Raw genomic sequence first — 17720 nt, forward strand, 5'->3', positions numbered from 1 at the left:
TAGCCATTACAATTCCATTGGAGAACCACAGAACGATGGTTTAAATGAGGGCTGAACACGCTAAATCCAGTCATACCGCCGGGTCCCCACCCGTCACCGACAAGGAGGGGGCGACATCCATAAACGACAGGTCAGAATCCGGTTGTGAAGCCGGGGAAGGGACCTCCGGTGACACCAGAGGCTCTTTGTCCCGGGACTTATGTTTCTTCTTCTTTTCAGGCTGAGATCGAGGAGGGCTGTGTGGCATAATGGAGCCAGCTGCAGCAAGATCAGGAACAGAAAGAGACCGGGCGACCTGGGGGCCGATAGACCGCGGCTCTCGCGGTCGCCGCGCTGCAGCAGACCTTTGACCTGGAAGGTGCCGGGAAGGGGCATCCCGGGAGAGGCGCCCTTGACCGGCAGACGCCGAAGGAGTGGGACACTTCTCCGGCTGGGGAGGGGGAGCGGCGCCCAGAGGAGAAGGTGTGGGAGCCGCAGGGGAGGGGGGAAGGAGAGGGGTCCGGGACGGGGGTAAGGAAGGGGGAGGAAGGGATGAAGATGTAACCAAGGCGTAACTAGATGTCATGGACACAGGGTGCAATCGTGCATATTTCTTACGGGCCTCTGTGTAGCTTAAACGATCAAGAGACTTATACTCCTGTATCTTTTTTTCTTTCTTATAGACTGGGCAATCTGCTGAACGTGGAGAATGACTACCATGACAATTTACACATACAGGAGGGGGAACACAGGGACTCCCCTCATGGAGTGGACGTCCACAGTCACCACAGAGAGGGTCCTGGGTACAGCGAGAAGACATGTGGCCAAAACGCAAGCACTTAAAACACCGCATAGGAGGTGGGATGTACGGCTTCACATCACAGCGATAGACCATAATCTTAACTTTCTCAGGAAGGGTATCCCCTTCAAAGGCCAGGATAAAGGCACCAGTATCAATACGATTATCTTTAGGACCCTTCTGAACACGCCGAACAAAGTGAACACCCCGCCGTCCGAGATTGTCCCGAAGTTCCTCATCAGTTTGAAGGATGAGGTCTCTGTGAAAAATCACACCTTGTACCATATTTAGAGACTGGTGAGGGGTAATGGACACGGGAATTGTGCCAAGATGGGTACAGGCACGAAGGGCCGCAGATTGGGCAGCCGAAGCAGTTTTTATCAGTAATGAACCCGACCGCATCTTGCTCAGGGAGTCCACTTCGCCGAACTTGTCTTCAATGTATTCCACAAAGAATAAAGGTTTGACACTGGTGAAAGTATCTCCATCAGTCCTGGTGCAAACTAGATAACGGGGGAAAGGTTTTGCCCCTAGACGACGGGCCTGACCCTCCTCCCAGGGGGTAGCTACGGAAGGGAAGGCCGAAGGGGCAAGAGAAGCAGCACTTGAGGAATCAGTACCACGCAGAGAGACGGCCGCAGAAGAGCGGCCAGAGGTTTGGACCCTTATGCGTTTCATCTGCATAGCGTCCGCCCTGATACCACCCACTCCGATCAGGGGCTCTCCTCACGGGCGCCACCCAGCCGCAGCAAGTGCCGTCTGGCACGGCGGCCATTGCCGGGAGTTCCGATGCTCCAGGATGACGAGCAACCACTCCAAGGCATGCATGAGGAGGTCACAGCTCAGGTATCAGAAGTGTGATCCCTGTGTGTTCAGGGGGCTCAACCAAAAGGGTACATAGCGACCCCACCACACGGGCTGGCTACCGTGCTGGCTATGCACCCTAGCATCAGACAACGACGTAGAAGAAAAGGTGGAATATACTAGGAGGGCACACGTCGGAGACACTAGGTAAGGTGCTCTTCCCCAAATGGCTCACACTACGGAAGAGAAATTTTGGAATGGAGGTCAAACCCCAGAGGGGGACCAAGGAATGCCAAAAGGAGGAGATGATTACGCAACAAAGCCAGAGTGTAAAACCAACAGAACCAGGAGGATAGCGGGGGCCAACATAAGCAAGGACACCAATAGAGGGAGAGGAGAGGGCGAGGGGAAAGGGGTATGGAGGGGAAAGGAGGGGAAGGGAAAGGAAATGCAGCCCGGGAGAGAAAGAAGGCTGCAATGGCTCGGGGCCCCGTGCTCGCCACGCACGTATCCACGAAAGAGTTGTGGACCCCCTGGGGGGGGTATCTGTTGAGAGGCCAGACAAACGCGTGGTTCCTGAAGAGGGGCAGCAGCCTTTTCAGTAGTTGTAGGGGCAACAGTCTGGATGATTGACTGATCTGGCCTTGCAACATTAACCAAAACGGCCTTGCTGTGCTGGTACTGCGAACGGTTGAAAGCAAGCGGAAACTACAGTCGTAATTTTTCCCGAATGCAAGCCGCTTTACAGTATGGTTAATGATGATGGCGTCCTCTTGGGTAAAATATTCCGGAGGTAAAATAGTCCCGCATTCGGATCTCCGGGTGGGGACTACTCAGGAGGACGTCGTTGTCAGGAGAATGAAAACTAGCGTTCTACGGATCGGAGCGTGGAATGTCAGATCCCTTAATCGAGCAGGTAGGTTAGAAAACTTATAAAGGGAAATAGATAGGTTAAAGTTAGATATAGTGGGAATTAGTGAAGTTCGGTGGCAGGAGGAACAAGACTTTTGGTCAGGCGAATACAGGGTTATAAATACAAAGTCAAATAGGGGTAATGCAGGAGTAAGTTTAATAATGAATAAAATAATAAAAAATGGTTCAAATGGCTCTGAGCACTATGGGACTTAACATCTGTGGTCATCAGTCCCCTAGAACTTAGAACTACTTAAACCTAACTAACCTAAGGACATCACACACATCCATGCCCGAGGCAGGATCGAACCTGCGACCGTAGCAGTCGGGCGGTTCCGGACTGAGACCTTAGAAACGCGAGACCACCGCGGCCGGCAATAAAATAATAGGAATGCGGGTAAGCTACTACAAACAGCATAGTGAACGCATTATTGTGGTCACGATAGACACGAAGCCCACGCCTACTACAGTACTACAAGTTTATATGCCAACTAACTTTGCAGATGACGAAGAAATTGAAGAAATGTATGATGAAATAAAAGGAATTATTCAGATAGTGAAGGGAGACGAAAATTTAATAGTCATGGGTGACTGGAATTCGGTAGTAGGAAAAGGGAGAGAAGGAAACATAGTAGGTGAATATGGATTGGGGGTAAGAAATGAAAGAGGAAGCCGCCTGGTAGAATTTTGTGCAGAGCATAACTTAATCATAGCTAACACTTGGTTCAAGAATCACGAAAGAAGGTTGTATACATGGAATAACCCTGGAGATACTGAAAAGTATCAGATAGATTATATAATGGAAAGACAGAGATTTAGGAACCAGGTTTTAGATTGTAAGACATTTCCAGGGGCAGATGTGGACTCTGACCATAATCTATTGGTTATGAACTGTAGATTAAAGCCGAAGGAACTGCAAAAAGGTGGGAATTTAAGGAGATGGGACCTGGATAAACTGAAAGAACCAGAGGTTGTACAGACTTTCAGGGGGAGCGTAAGGGACCAGATGGCAGGAATGGGGGAAAGAAATACAGTAGAAGAAGAATGGGTAGCTTTGAGGGATGAAGTAGTGAAGGCAGCAGATGATCAAGTAGGTAAAAAGTCGAGGGCTAGTAGAAATCCTTGGATAACAGAAGAAATATTGAATTTAATTGATGAAAGGAAAAAATTTTAGAAATGCAGTAAATGAAGCAGGCAAAAAGGAAAACAAACGTCTCAAAAATGAGATCGACAGGAAGTGCAAAATGGCTAAGCAGGGATGGCTAGAGGACAAATGTAAGGATGTAGAGGCTTATCTCACTAGGGGTAAGATAGATACTGCCTACAGGAAAATTAAAGATACCTTTGCAGATAAGAGAACCACTTGTATGAACATCAAGAGCTCAGTTGGAAACCCAGTTCTAAGCAAAGAAGGGAAAGCAGCAAGGTGGAAGGAGTATAAAGAGGGTCTATGCAAGGGCGATGTACTTGAGGACAGTATTACGGAAATGAAAGAGGATGTAGATGAAGATGAAATTGGAGATATGATACTGCGTGAAGATTTCGACACAGCATTGAAAGACCTGAGGCGAAACAAGGCCGCGGGAGTAGACAACATTCCATTAGAACTACTCACGGCCTTGGGAGAGCCAGTCCTCACAAAACTCTACCATTTGGTGAGGAAGATGTATGAGACAGGTGAAATACCCTCAGACTTCAAGATGAATATAATAATCCCAATCCCAAAGAAACCGACCTATCAGTTTAATACGTCACGGCTGCAAAATACTAACGCCAATTCTTTACAGACGAATGGAAAAATTAGTAGAAGCCGACCTTGGCGAAGATCAGTTTGGATTCCGTAGAAATATTGGAACACGTGAGGAAATACTGATCCTACGACTTATCTTAGAAGCTAGATTAAGGAAAGGAAAAACTACGTTTCTAGCATTTGTAGACGTAGAGAAAGCTTTTGACAATGTTGAATGGAATGCTCTCTTTCAAATTCTAAAGGTGGCAGGGGTAAAATATAGGGAGCGAAAGGCTATTTACAATTTGTATAGAAACCAAATGGCAGTTATAAGAGTTGAGGGGCATGAAAGGGAAGCAGTGGCTGGGAAGGGAGTACGACAGGGTTGTAGCCTCTCCCCGATGTTATTCAATCTGTATATTGAGCAAGCAGTGAAGGAAACAAAAGAAAAATTCGGACTAGGTATTAAAATCCATGGAGAAGAAATAAAAACTTTGAGGTTCGCCGGTGACATTGTAATTCTGTCAGAGACAGCAAAGGACTTGGAAGAGCAGTTGAACGGATTGGATGGTGTCTTAAAGGGAGGATATAAGAACATCAACAAAAGCAAAATGAGGATAATGGAATGTAGTCGAATTAAGTCGGGTGATGCTGAGGGAATTAGATTAGGAAATGAGACACTTAAAGTAGTAAAGGAGTTTGGCTATTTGGAGAGCAAAATAACTGATTATGGTCGAAGTAGAGAGGATATAAATTGTAGACTGGCAATGGCAAGGTAAGCGTTTCTGAAGTTGAGAAATTTGTTAACATCGAGTATTGATTTAAGTGTTAGGAAGTCGTTTCTGAAAGTATTTGTATGGAGTGTAGCCATGTATGGAAGTGAAACATGGACGATAAACAGTTTAGACAAGAAGAGAATAGAAGCTTTCGAAATGTGGTGCTACAGAAGAATGCTGAAGATTAGATGGGTAGATCACATAACTAATGAGGAGGTGTTGAATAGGATTGGGGAGAAGAGACGTTTGTGGCACAACTTGACTAGAAGAAGGGATCGGTTGGTAGGACATGTTCTGAGGCATCAAGGGATCACCAATTTAGTATTGGAGGGCAGCGTGGAGGGTAGAAATCGTAGAGGGAGACCAAGAGATGATTACACCAAGCAGATTGAGAAGGATGTAGGTTGCAGTAGGTACTGGGAGATGAAGAAGCTTGCACAGGATAGAGTAGCATGGAGAGCTGCATCAAACCAGTCTCAGGACTGAAGACCACAACAACAACAATGAAATGAAATGAACTAAGCTGACGGGAACTGTAAAGATGAGCAATTATGTTTCAAAACTGCATTAATTTTCGATACTTCGTTGCCCTGTCTTATTGTACAATACATGTAAACAGAAACTAAAATAAAAAAAGAAATCCACTCAAAATTACAGCAATGTAGGCAGTTATTAGTGTGCGTTTCGGTATGGTTATCATTAGAAATGGAAAAGGCTCCTATTCAGGATACGTGGAGTTTGACAGTGTACTGAAAGTTACGAATAAAACCAAATAAAACAACAAATTACGAACCAAGTCGGTGCTGCTAAGTCACACTGCATCCTATGAAAGACAGAATGAGTTGATGCCTCAGATGTCTGCAACATGAATCGTGAGCGAAGATGTATTCTTTCTGTATCTTAATTATTGTACATACGTGACGCATTTTGAAAGGAAATCATCCTTTATTGGTGTCGAAATGGACCAGTTTTCAGTCTGAAGCATTACAGCGGACGGAGTTAGAATATCTTGTTAAATAAACCATAATAGCATTTTACATAATTAGGAAATGTGTATTGCAGTATTGGTGCCGAGACGTAGGGGTATTGCGGGATTCTTATGATCTCTACCAACAGATATTCAAAATCAGGTACATTCTTTTAGAGTGGTGCATCGACTTTTACTATGGAAAAGTTAACGTTGTTTGCAACACTACTTTAGAATGTCGATGAATCACTGCTTCGTAATAGGTCCAGTTACAAAACAGATGGGTGCTTTTTGACTTGCGAATAATTCGTGAAGATCAAGTACAAAATCTCTTCCAAAACACGTATTAGAGGCTGTATAAATAAACTGAAAGTGACATCCTAACACAGAGAGTGTTACCTGAGTTTCCTTAATCAAATTTCAATAAAAGTTATTTGCTAGACAGCTACTCAGTAAGTTGATACCATTTTCTAAAGCCGTCCTTAGAAACGTTAATAGGTCGTAATGTACTGTGTGAAGCTACTTCATCATTTGTTTACCTTCTACAAAGAGTATGAAACCATTTGGCTCCTTCTGCAGAGCACGAATAGCAACTTCTGTCATCTCCCAGAGTCTTGGTTCTGTTTCCGGATTTGCGTCAAGGTGATACTGCATGTGTGAGTCCTCGAAGAGTCCTATGAAAAAAGATATTCAACACTTAAAGAAGAAGGTAACAATGTAAAATAGTTGGATTTACTATTTTCTTACTATACTAAAGATCATATTCTAAGTAAATCTAATGCTTCTAGGAGCTGACTATTAACCGTGATGTATAGACACTTGGTAGTTTTGGCTTTTACCCAGAAAACAATATTCCGTAGAAACAACATTTAAACCTATTGAAGGGATATTCAAGCTGCTGTGATGAACTGTATAATGTTTAAGACGTTGCCTTCATACGATGAAATAATCCAGTCTTCGAGCTGCTTCCACTGCATTTGTTACAATCCTCTACAATGTAAGGTACGATTTGTTACATTGTTCTATAACGTGAAATACGAAGTGAGTCTTTGTTAAGTTCATGTCAGGGATTCCTAAATTACCCTTCTCTCAGGCGCTCACTTGTCGATGTGTGTGTAGTTGTCTATCCGTCTGATAGCATCAATGAACCACGAGGAATAAAATTGTTTCTCTCCACTCAACTTACGGGTTTTAAGCGCACTCGAATGTCTACTTGTTTCTATCAGCAGCCATGAGAAGACATTAAAATGTGTGAAGGTGGATTTTTTCTTGAAGAATGAATTTCACGATTCAGGAGAAGTCTTTAAAATTCGTTGAGGCAAAGTAACAGTACGAGATGGTTGAGACTGGAAGCTTAGTTTAGATGTTACGAGCACAAAAACTGCCAACTTATTCGTTTATAATTGTCAGACGTAAGGTGCACAAAAATTCGCAAACTCTGACGCCACAGCGCCTTAATGTGTTACCAGCAGTACAAAAATGTCTGTTACAAAATATCACCCCGTCAAAGAATGGCATTTTGGCAACCCTATAATCACATGAAGAGTACGTACACTATTACTTGACTCATAGCAGCGCACAGACGTTGTAGTAAGGGAGAGAGAAACGGTAGTAGTGGGGGTTCCCTTGTGGATGATTCCATCATGATAGGGAACGTGTAGTTCTAAAGCTAAAGCCTTCATACAAACTCCTATCTTGCAGAAACTGTAAGCTAACACGGAAGCGACATTGCAACAGATTGTCTGATCGTCGAAGTTACGAACGATGTCGGTCGTGTTTGGGATCCTTCTGTAGACCTGTCGTCACGGATTGCCTGAGAGATAACGAGCGTTCAGTAGTGTTGTGAGCGCTAGTGTCGCCAGTGTTCTGAGCGCCCTGCTGCCAATGTTGCAGCCAGTGCGACCGTTAAACGTGACTGCAGCGAGTTATTTACTGCATTTCGTTTCCACTTGTTGCTTGTTGTCATGGATGATGGTGTTTCTACATAAGGAAGCGAGAGAGATAGTTTGCAGGATACGCGCTCTCTTCGAGGCAAAGCACCTGCAGGCGACCATAGCAACTGTCGCTTGCCACTGGTAATGGTGTAATACCCAACTGTGCCCAGACCTCTGTGGAAACCCAACGATTATGAGACTGTAACGGTTTACACCAGTGCGACCCACTATTGTTCAAAGCGCAATAGGTTACCGGAGTACGCTGAAATTACTACAGAAAGAGACATTTATTTTAAACTGTCTTGAAAATATTCCTCCCTTTCTCTCGTTGCCACATTAAAACTGCGTTCTTTTGCCAAAATACAGCGGGGTTTATTCGGTGCCATGCTAAAGCCGTTGCAATTGTGACGGAATTCTAAAAAAATCCATCACTAAACAAACAGTTGAAGACAAGCCAGATCAATATGTGACAGTAAGATCATACTCATTGTAAAAATAAACGTACAGTTTCTTCGCTACCGTTGCTACGAAGCGATACTAATTCTGATTTCACCAGCTATTGAAGACCCTTAAAATAAATACACTTATTTCATTGAAAAGAGTGTCATTCCTCATACATAGCAGTAGTCCACTTTGAATGCTATCATTGGCAAAATACTTGTTTTGATAATGAGCACTATTTATAAGATATGATAGATGTTACGAATGTATCACACTCCAAGTGTGAATATAAGTGTGTGTAGTACATACAAACCTTTTTCCGAGATTGTATATATAGATTCCATCTCTAGTTTAAAGAGAAATTCAGTATGTTAGCTAATTTCCTATGCAGCAGTGTGCGACGTAACACGCAACAAACGCAAACTCATAGCAAACTTAATTTTTCATTGCGCGCTGTTTGAATGTCGCCCAGTAGTTTACTTAATGCTGACGTATCACAATTAATGTAACCATTAGCGAACTAATACGCAGCTCATCAGAAGACTTACACGTGAGGCTACCAGATGTGTGGGAACTCGATTCCTTTTTACAAACTAGTTCCTTTAAAATCGTTTGAGAAAGACTGCAGCCGGCCGTTGTGACCGAGCGGTTCTAGCCGCTTCAGTCTGGAACCACGTGACCGCTACGGTTGCAGGTTCGAATCCTGCCTCGGGCATGGATGTGTGTGATGTCCTTAGGTTAGTTAGGTTTAAGTAGTTCTAAGTTCTAGGGGACTGATGACCTCAAATGTTAAGTTTCATAGTGCTCAGAGCCATTTTTTGAGAAAGACTTCAGAGTAAATGGTGTGCATCTGCCTCAGTTCCTGCAGTGTAGCTCCGCCTGCACCTAAGTGAGCAGAGAATTTTTCGTTCTTAACGGACAAATTGCGCAGCTCAGTTGGTGACAGCGCATGGAGATTCAGAACGGAGGGGTGGGCACTCTCCAAGCGCTGAGAGCGAAAATTCCTTTCCGCCCAGGGTGACAACTCACCTTGTGCGAGTTAACTCTGGTGTAAAGCATGTCATTAAAGAAAGCTGTATGTAGTTTGACAGATTTACAATTTTAACAAGTATCTTGATTCAAACAGTATATCTACATTGCCCTGTTGCTGCAGTGGGTAGCGTTTTGCGTTGGAATACTGAAGCTCGCATGTTTGTTTCCGCATTTAGATTTAATTTTGTTTAATTCTGTAAATTTAGACATAATAATATGGTATCTGCCTTCTGAATCGTAATACAGGAATAACAGCAGGTCTTATGTAAAAATAGTAGAATTATTTAGTACTAACACAGAAACGAGAAATCAGTCGTTTTCATCATTGAAGTTTTAAGCGAAGAGTTAACAGAAACATGATCCAGCGAATCGCTAGATGTTGGGAGATACACGGAGGTCGATTCGAGCAATTGCACTAAAGACTGCACAGTATTTTAAATTCACTACCAGTGGCTGCATGTCTCTCACAAGACACACAATCTTTAGTGCAATTGCTCGAATCGACCTCCGTGTATCTCCCTGCTACAAAATATAGTATGTATGTTTCACGTCTTTGCAATGTAAAATTTTTCATAAATATTTCAATGTTACGACAGGTAATATATTTTTAATTGAGTATTACACTTCATGATTATTTTTTACATGTCCGACCAAAAACTGTTGAGTTCTTTATTAATTTGTGGGGTACGGTACACATCGTGTAATAAACAATGTGTACAAAAGCATTAATGGGAATATCAGAATCAGGGAAAAAACTACACGTAGAACCGAAATAGCACTCGTTAATTCGAATATTCTAACGCAAAACTCTTCGCACTACTCTAACTAGTAGTCAGCGTGGCTGTATGTATTTAATGACGATTCTTGCCGGACAAATGGTTACAGTAGTGTCAAAGTGCGTTTATTTGACGTCCATTTTCTAACAAAAATATGGAAGGACGAAATTTTGTAACAGACATTTTTACGTTGTTAATCCTCGACGAAACGCGCTTTGGCGTCTGAGTGTGCAACTTTAGGTTCGTCCCGCGTAAACAGTGAATCCCATAGTGCTCAGAGCCATTTGAACCTACAGTGTCGAGAGTGTGGCGAGAATACCAAATTTGAGGCATTACTTCTCACCATGGACAACGCAGTGGCCGACGGACATCACTTGACGACCAAAAGAAGCGGCTTTTGCCGCACTTTGTCAGTGCTAACAGACAAGCAACACTGCGTGAAACAGCTGCATTGGACTTACGGCGGACATATTCTTAAGGATAGTGCGGCGAAACTTTGCGTTAATGTTCCATGGCAGCAGACGACCGACGGAATGCCTTTGCTAACAGCACAACATTGCCTACAGCGCCTCTCCTGGCCTCGGCACCACATCGATTGGACTGTAGACGACTGAAAAGCCGTGGCCTGATCAGATTTAAACTGGTAAGAGCTGATGGTATGGTTTGAGTGTGGCGATGACCCCACGAAGCCATGGACCGAGGTCGTCAACAAGGCACTGTGAATCTGGTGGTGGCTCTACGAAGTTGTAGGCTCCGTTTGGATGGACTGAACTGGGTCCTTTGTTCCAACTGAACCGATCATTGATTGGAAATATTTATGTTTGGCTACTTGGAGACCATTTGCTGCCATTCATGTACTTGATGTTCCCAAACAACGACGGAATTTTTATCGATGACAATGCACCATGTTATCAGGTCAGAACTGCACGTGCTTGATTTGAAGAATATTATGAACAATTAGAGTGAATGATTTGGCCATCCAGTCCACCCCACATGATCTCATCGAATATTTATGTTACCTAATCGAAAGATTAGTTCGTGCACACCAACTTGCACTGCAACACTGTCGCATTCATGGAAGGCTATAAAAGCACCATGGTTCAGTATTTCTGCAGCGGACACCCAACGACTTACCGATTCCACGCCACGTGGAGCTGCTACACTACGCCGGGCAAAAGGAGGTCCGGCGCGATATTAGTAGGTATGCCTCGACTTTATGTACGATAGGGGAAGTACGGAAGTATACTACCTGATTGCGTTAAGTCAGTTGATAAATTACTGGTAAGCTTATCAAGAGGCGGCTTTGTGTCATCAGAACAGTGATGTAATTATATAATTTTATAAACATCGAAGAAGCAATCACGGATATAGAAGAAAGCCAAAGGAGTAGGATTAAATGTATACCTGAAAGGGTATCATTTATAAGATCCTCTGATTATATTGTTATCCTTTGTGCTAGTGAGGAAAAATTGCGGGAGGTCTTGAATGGAATGAACAGTCTAACTGGAGCAAACTGTGGATTGAGACGCAACAGGGGACTAGCAGAATGGAGAACAGCAGGTCACTGATGAAAATTGGTGACGAAGTAGACGAAGATATGGTATTTTTCTCTCTTCGAAATACAATAACTCATGACATGTTTAAAACGCAGACTAGAAAATGCAGTAACTGTATTCCTGGGCAGATGATGTGTTAACAGTGGCCTTCGTTTCTTCTTCTTTTTCTTCACTGTCCTTGCCCGTTTCTTTGACGTGAGAGGCATTGTTATGTGAACGACCGGCAGATGTTTGTGCAGTGGGGGACCGATGTCCTTCTTGAAGTCACCATTTCACATGGGACGGAGTCTGTGTATACCCCCAAATGTCTTCGTCTAGAATAAATCTTATGTTCCTTATGTTCAAGTGTGAGCACAATTTCTAAACGTTGGCATAGCGTGTATCTGTGGCGGTACTTGGGTACCAGTCCGGCATTTTCTTAGTTCTAAGTAGGAAACTCCCAAAAACCACATTCAGGCTCGCCAGCTCAACAGCTCTCCGCGTTAATCGAAGAGATGGGGCAAGCTCCCCTCACCTAATCCCAGAAGCGACTCGTCCACGAGCTCGGCTATCCGTGTGGGCCAAACATCGGCCCTAATTTGAGGGTGATGTATCTAGTGAAGTACGTCTGGAGCACAGCATGACACGGAAGTGAATCGTTTTAATACGAGAAAACCGGAAATAGAACAGATGCGTCTGCGATGTGGTGCAACAGAAAGGTGTTTTATAGTAGATAAATAGATAAGAGAGGAAATGCGGAGGCTATCCGCAGAATTTGGGAGGAATGGAATGTTTGGAAAATACTAATAAGAAAAAGAGACGGAATGACAGTATTTGTGTGTAGCGAGAAAAAACTGTAAAGACAGTAAGTGGAATACATCCAATAAAAAAGTGAGGACGTTCGAAGCAAGTGCTACTCATCCCATGATGGAGTGGTTAAAAAAATAAAAAATGATTACCAACGGGGAAAAAAAATAGCATCACCAAAAAATAATTAATCCAAAGTAATGAAGTTAGGGGAAGGTAAAATGTTGTTTAAGTGATTAATATTGCAAGATTACAGCTTAAACTAAGCGCAAGATACGCCACTATAAATCTGAAATGGTGGAATACTATTAACGGCCAGCAGAACGTGGAATACGGGCATGCGAACGCCCATGAACTGTGTTGTGCAGTTGCCGGCCGTCATTTTGTGAGACAGAATTCCGTGCCTCTTGCTTTTGGTCGCTCACTGCAGGGACGGACAATGCTGTTTGTGGACGACGCTGGAGTTTTTGTCCGATGTTGTTCCGTATGCGTTCGACTGGAGACAGATGTGGTGATCTAACAGGAGAAGCCAGCACTCTGTGGAGAATGTTAGGTTACAACAGCCATATGTGAGTTTGCGTCATCCTATTGTGAAACAAACCCTGTAGTGCTGTTCACGAATTAGCTCTGTGGCTAAGTTTTTGCGCGTGTAATTCAAGGAGAACCTGAGTTGGTTTCCCAAAAAGTATTTTCTCGTTGAGAGGACACTCTGAGGCTACTGAGAACAACTATGGAGCTACTAGCGGTAAGGGGAGAACGTCAGCGATCGACGTGCCGTGGACTATGGGATCATTACTGATGGATCTCAGCTGTTGGAGAAGGCCATTTCGCGTGGTTTAGAGAAGTGGCTGGATTATTATGTCTGAAGACAATGCGGTTTGAATCGTCGTCGTCATGAATACTAGTCCAGCATGTCGCACTGCGCCACCTTCGCTCGGTATCTTCAGGAGACTTACCGGCTCTGGTCTAGAGGCACGCTGTTAACAGTCGGCAGATGGGTGCACTAAAATCACGTCAAGCCATTGATGCACAAATGACTGACAGGAAAAATGGATAGCCAGAACGGAGTTCTTTGCCGAATGGAAGGCAGGAAATTTCGTTTTGTGACTACCGTGTAGGCACATTTACTGAATCACTGGTCAAGGATGATCTCATAACAGAGCAGCAGGTGACGAGACGGCATTTACAAATAGAGAAATATGGTCAGAATTCCCAACCTACAATCGCTAGCTGGCCTGTTTCCGAAGGATTTTAAAGGAGTCGGCAATAACGAAATATGGTTAGAATTCCCAACCTAAATTCGCTACTTGGCCTGTTTCCGAAGGATTTTAAAGGAGTCAGCAATAGATTCAAAAATGGTTCAACTGGCTCTGAGCACTATGGGATTTAACATCTGAGGTCATCAGTCCCCTAGTTAGAACCTAACTAACCTAAGTTCATCACGCACATCCATGCCAGAGGCAGGGTCGAACCTGCGACCGTAGTGGTCACGCGGTTCCGGACTGAAGCGCCTAGAACCTCTCGACCACTGCGGCCGGTCAGCAGTAGGTGCCCATGACAAGTATAGTGTATAATACCCAGTATGTACTCGGCGGCGACGGTGTCGTTTTGGAGCAGTTGATCCTTGTTCCAGACGTACTTGCTGGACGATCCTCGCCTCAATTTGTCGGCCTTCCATTCTTCAATGAGGTCACGGCCGTCCTTTCTCCTCCCTTTGCCGCCCTCCTCCTCGTCGTCTGACGTCTTTGGTCGAAACTCGCGGCGTCCACCTCCCATTATCACCTGCATACCATAAACAGATAAATCACGTGAATATTAGAAGCAGAAAAAGTGGCATTTACAGTCTGTATCAGATGGGAGGGACCAGCCGCCGGCTTCCGGCTGACGATGTTTGCTGGTACAACGATGATGTGTTTTTCTGGTGGTGTTAGCTGCTGGTAAGGGAATACGAGCGGCGACGAAGATTTTATCGCACTTGGTGATATGTTGTGCTTGCGACTTTCCTTTGAGAAGAATCCGTTTGATGTTAATTAAGCTGTGACTAGCTCTAGTTTTTCTGCAAGTATTTATGTGGTTTCAAGTGCTGCGCCGATTACAAAAAAATGGCTCTGAGCACTATGCGACTTAACTTCTGAGGTCACCAGTCGCCTAGAACTTAGAACTAATTAAACCTAACTAACCTAAGGACATCACACACATGCATGCTCGATGCAGGATTCAACCTGCGACCGTAGCGGTCACTCGGCTCCAGACAGTAGCACCTAGAACCGCACGGCCACTCCGGCCGGCGCGCCGATTACAATCGCACCTGTTAATTCTGGTCTGACGATGATACTTCGTCGTCATTTTACCTTGTACCAGTCAGACGATGTTTGTAATATTAATGAGAAAGGGTTCGATGCTCGTAGAAAGGGCTTGTCTTCGGTTGCAAGTATTTTCTTAAATTGTACATTAGTAAAAAAATAAGGTTCAAATGGCTCTGAGCACTATAGGACTTAAAATCTGAGGTCATCAGTCCCCTAAAACTTAGAACTACTTAAACCTAACGAACCTAAGGATATCACACACATGCATGCCCGAGGCAGGATTCGAACCTGCGACCGTAGCGTTAGTGCGGTTCCAGACTGAAGCACCTAGAACCGCTCGGCTACAAAGGCCGGCAAGAAATAAGGAAACGTGTCTCTTGGTTGTATTGCTCGTCATCCGGCATGGGGTCAGCGCAGTTCAGCAAATTTTTCTAATACGTTGCTACGCGTTGGTGCTCATATTTAATGTTTTATCGCGAAGTCTGAACTTTTTGTGCTTCAGTGGGTTTGCAGACTAGGGTTACGTCGGCGGTCATTGGTTTTTGAAACTGTTAAGTAGTGCACTCACTAGTTTATCACCTGGAGATGAAGACTGTTGTAGTATTTGTGGTACTGCTTTTTCTCTTTTTAACATGGCAGGGCTTGTTACTGGCAGTTTAAGTTTAGGGGAATTGTAGCGTAGCTGATGCTCGATCTATCTGACGTCGGTTAAAGCAGCTCATTTGCTGTATTTAGTTGCTGGTCTCCAAATGAGGCTAGATTTCGGCGTATGTGAAGCTGTCCAGGATCGCATTTCTAACTACGTTGTGAAATACGCATAACCTTAAATTCGCATGGCTTAAATGCGCTAGTTGGTTGTTGGTCTGATGCCAGACTCGGCAGTTATAAATAGAGATCGTTTAAGTATCGCGAAGAAATGAAGACCTCACTTCCATTCCAGTATTGCTCGTGTGGTCGATCTGAACTTTCACCCTTCTCGACCACTGCTTCCCTTTCATGCCCCTCGACTTAGAACTGCCACCTAGTTTCCATAAAAGTGTAAATAGCCTTTAGCTTCCTGTATTTCACCCTGCTACCATCAGAATTTTAAAGACTGAATTCCAATCTACATTTTCAAAAGCTTTCCCTAAGCCTACAATGCTGTAAACGTAGGTTTACTTTTCCTTAACTTATCTTCTAACGTAAGTACCTGTATTATTAGGTAATCCAAACTGATCTTCCCTGAGGTTCGCTTATACCGATTTTTCCACTGAAATGAAAATTAAAAAGCTTTCGGTCATGTCTTTTGTATTTAATTTATTTACGCAACCAGTTTCGGTGTTGCATTACACCATATTCAGACCCCTAGACCAATGTAAACTGCGAGGAATCCAGTCTCGTGTACAGTCATAACAGGATCAAAAATTAATTTTAGCTCCTGTTATGATTGCATACGAAATCTGATTCTTCCCAAGTTACGTGATCAAGGAGCCTGAAGAAGATGTTAAAGAACACCGGAATTGGATGCGTAAACAAATTAAATGCCGACGAGACGGCTGTAATTTCCATTTCATATTGATCAGTCTAAGTCCGTGTAACTATTACAAAGATGGACGTACAAAAAGTTTTCCATTCTTCTCCACAGAATTCTTGGTACTATTTTCCGACCATGACTTATTAAACTGATAGTTCGTTGGTAGCTACTCACCACTGTTAGCACCTGCTTTATTTGGAAGCTGAATTATCATATTCTTCTTTAAGTTTGTTGGTGTTTCGTGTGGCTCATATATCCTTCTCTCCAGGTGGAACAGTTTCGTCATAGCTGTCTCTCCCAAGGTTACCAGTAGTTCTGAGCCAATGTCATCTTCTACAGGCCCTTATTTCGATGTAGTTCTTTGAATGCTCTGCCGAATTCTTATCACATTATATCACACTATCATATCTCCCTTTTTATATTCATGTACTCCTCTTTCTGTAATATAGCCTTCACGTCCTTTTCCCCTGTATAGTTCGTCTACATACCCTTTCCACTTTTCAGCTTTCCCTTCATTGCTTGCTACCGGATTTCCATCTGAGCTCTTGATGCTATGAAGCTGCTTCTATACTCCGCAAACGCCTCTTTAATTATCTTATAGGCGGTTTCTATCATTCCTCTAGTTACACGTGATTCTGTACACTTGTATTTGACCACTAGCCATTCCTACGTAGCTATTTACACTTTCGACAGTCCCATTTCTTAAAACGTCTGCATTCACTTTTGCCTGCTTCATTTGCTGAATTTTTATATTTCCTCCCTTTATCAACCAAATTCAGTATCTCCTGTGATGTCCAAGGATTTCGACTAGGCTTTGTCTTTATACCTGTTTCATCCTGTGCTGGTTTCACTATTTCATCTCTTAAAGCTACCCACTCGTCTTTCACCTCATTCCTCCCCCTGTATGAGCAACTCGTTGGCTAATACTGCTTCTTTCAACTTATCCAGATCCCATCTCCTTAATTTCCCTCAGTTTTGCTATCTGTTCAGTTTTAATATACAGTTCAAAACCAACATATTGTGAGCAGAGCTCACTTCTGCATCTGAATATGTCTTACATTTAGAATTCTGGTTCCTAAATCTTTGTCTTACCCTCATACAATTAATCTGAAAGTTTCTGGTGTCTCCAGATCTCTTCCTCATACACAACCTTCTCTCATGTTTCGTAAATCAAGGGTTAAAGATGATTAAATTACAGTCTGTTCTAAATTCTGCAGGCACCTTCTTCCTTCATTGCTTTTCCCTAATCTGTATTCACCAACTAGTTTTCCTTCTCTTCCTTTCTGTTCTATTTAATTCCAGCTCCTCATCACAATTAAATGTTGTTCTCCCTGTAATATCTGAACATTTTTGATCTCTTCAGATTCTTTCAGTGCCTTCACCATCTGGGAAACTATTTGGCATTTCACC

General features: G+C 43.5%; 1 protein-coding gene across 1 annotated transcript in view; it reads right to left on the minus strand.

The window, feature by feature from the left end:
- LOC126474192 (membrane-bound alkaline phosphatase-like) overlaps positions 1 to 17720 on the minus strand; it is a 192171-nt gene that overhangs the window by 26596 nt on the left and 147855 nt on the right. Inside the window, exons 6-7 of the mRNA XM_050101654.1 lie at positions 14069 to 14273; positions 6506 to 6640 (exon numbers count right to left, since the gene is read on the minus strand). Coding sequence (XP_049957611.1) covers positions 6506 to 6640; positions 14069 to 14273 — 340 coding nt within the window. The remainder of the gene's footprint in view (positions 1 to 6505; positions 6641 to 14068; positions 14274 to 17720) is intronic.

The sequence above is a fragment of the Schistocerca serialis genome, chromosome 4 (assembly GCF_023864345.2).
Source record: "Schistocerca serialis cubense isolate TAMUIC-IGC-003099 chromosome 4, iqSchSeri2.2, whole genome shotgun sequence".
NCBI classification, from domain to species: domain Eukaryota; kingdom Metazoa; phylum Arthropoda; class Insecta; order Orthoptera; family Acrididae; genus Schistocerca; species Schistocerca serialis.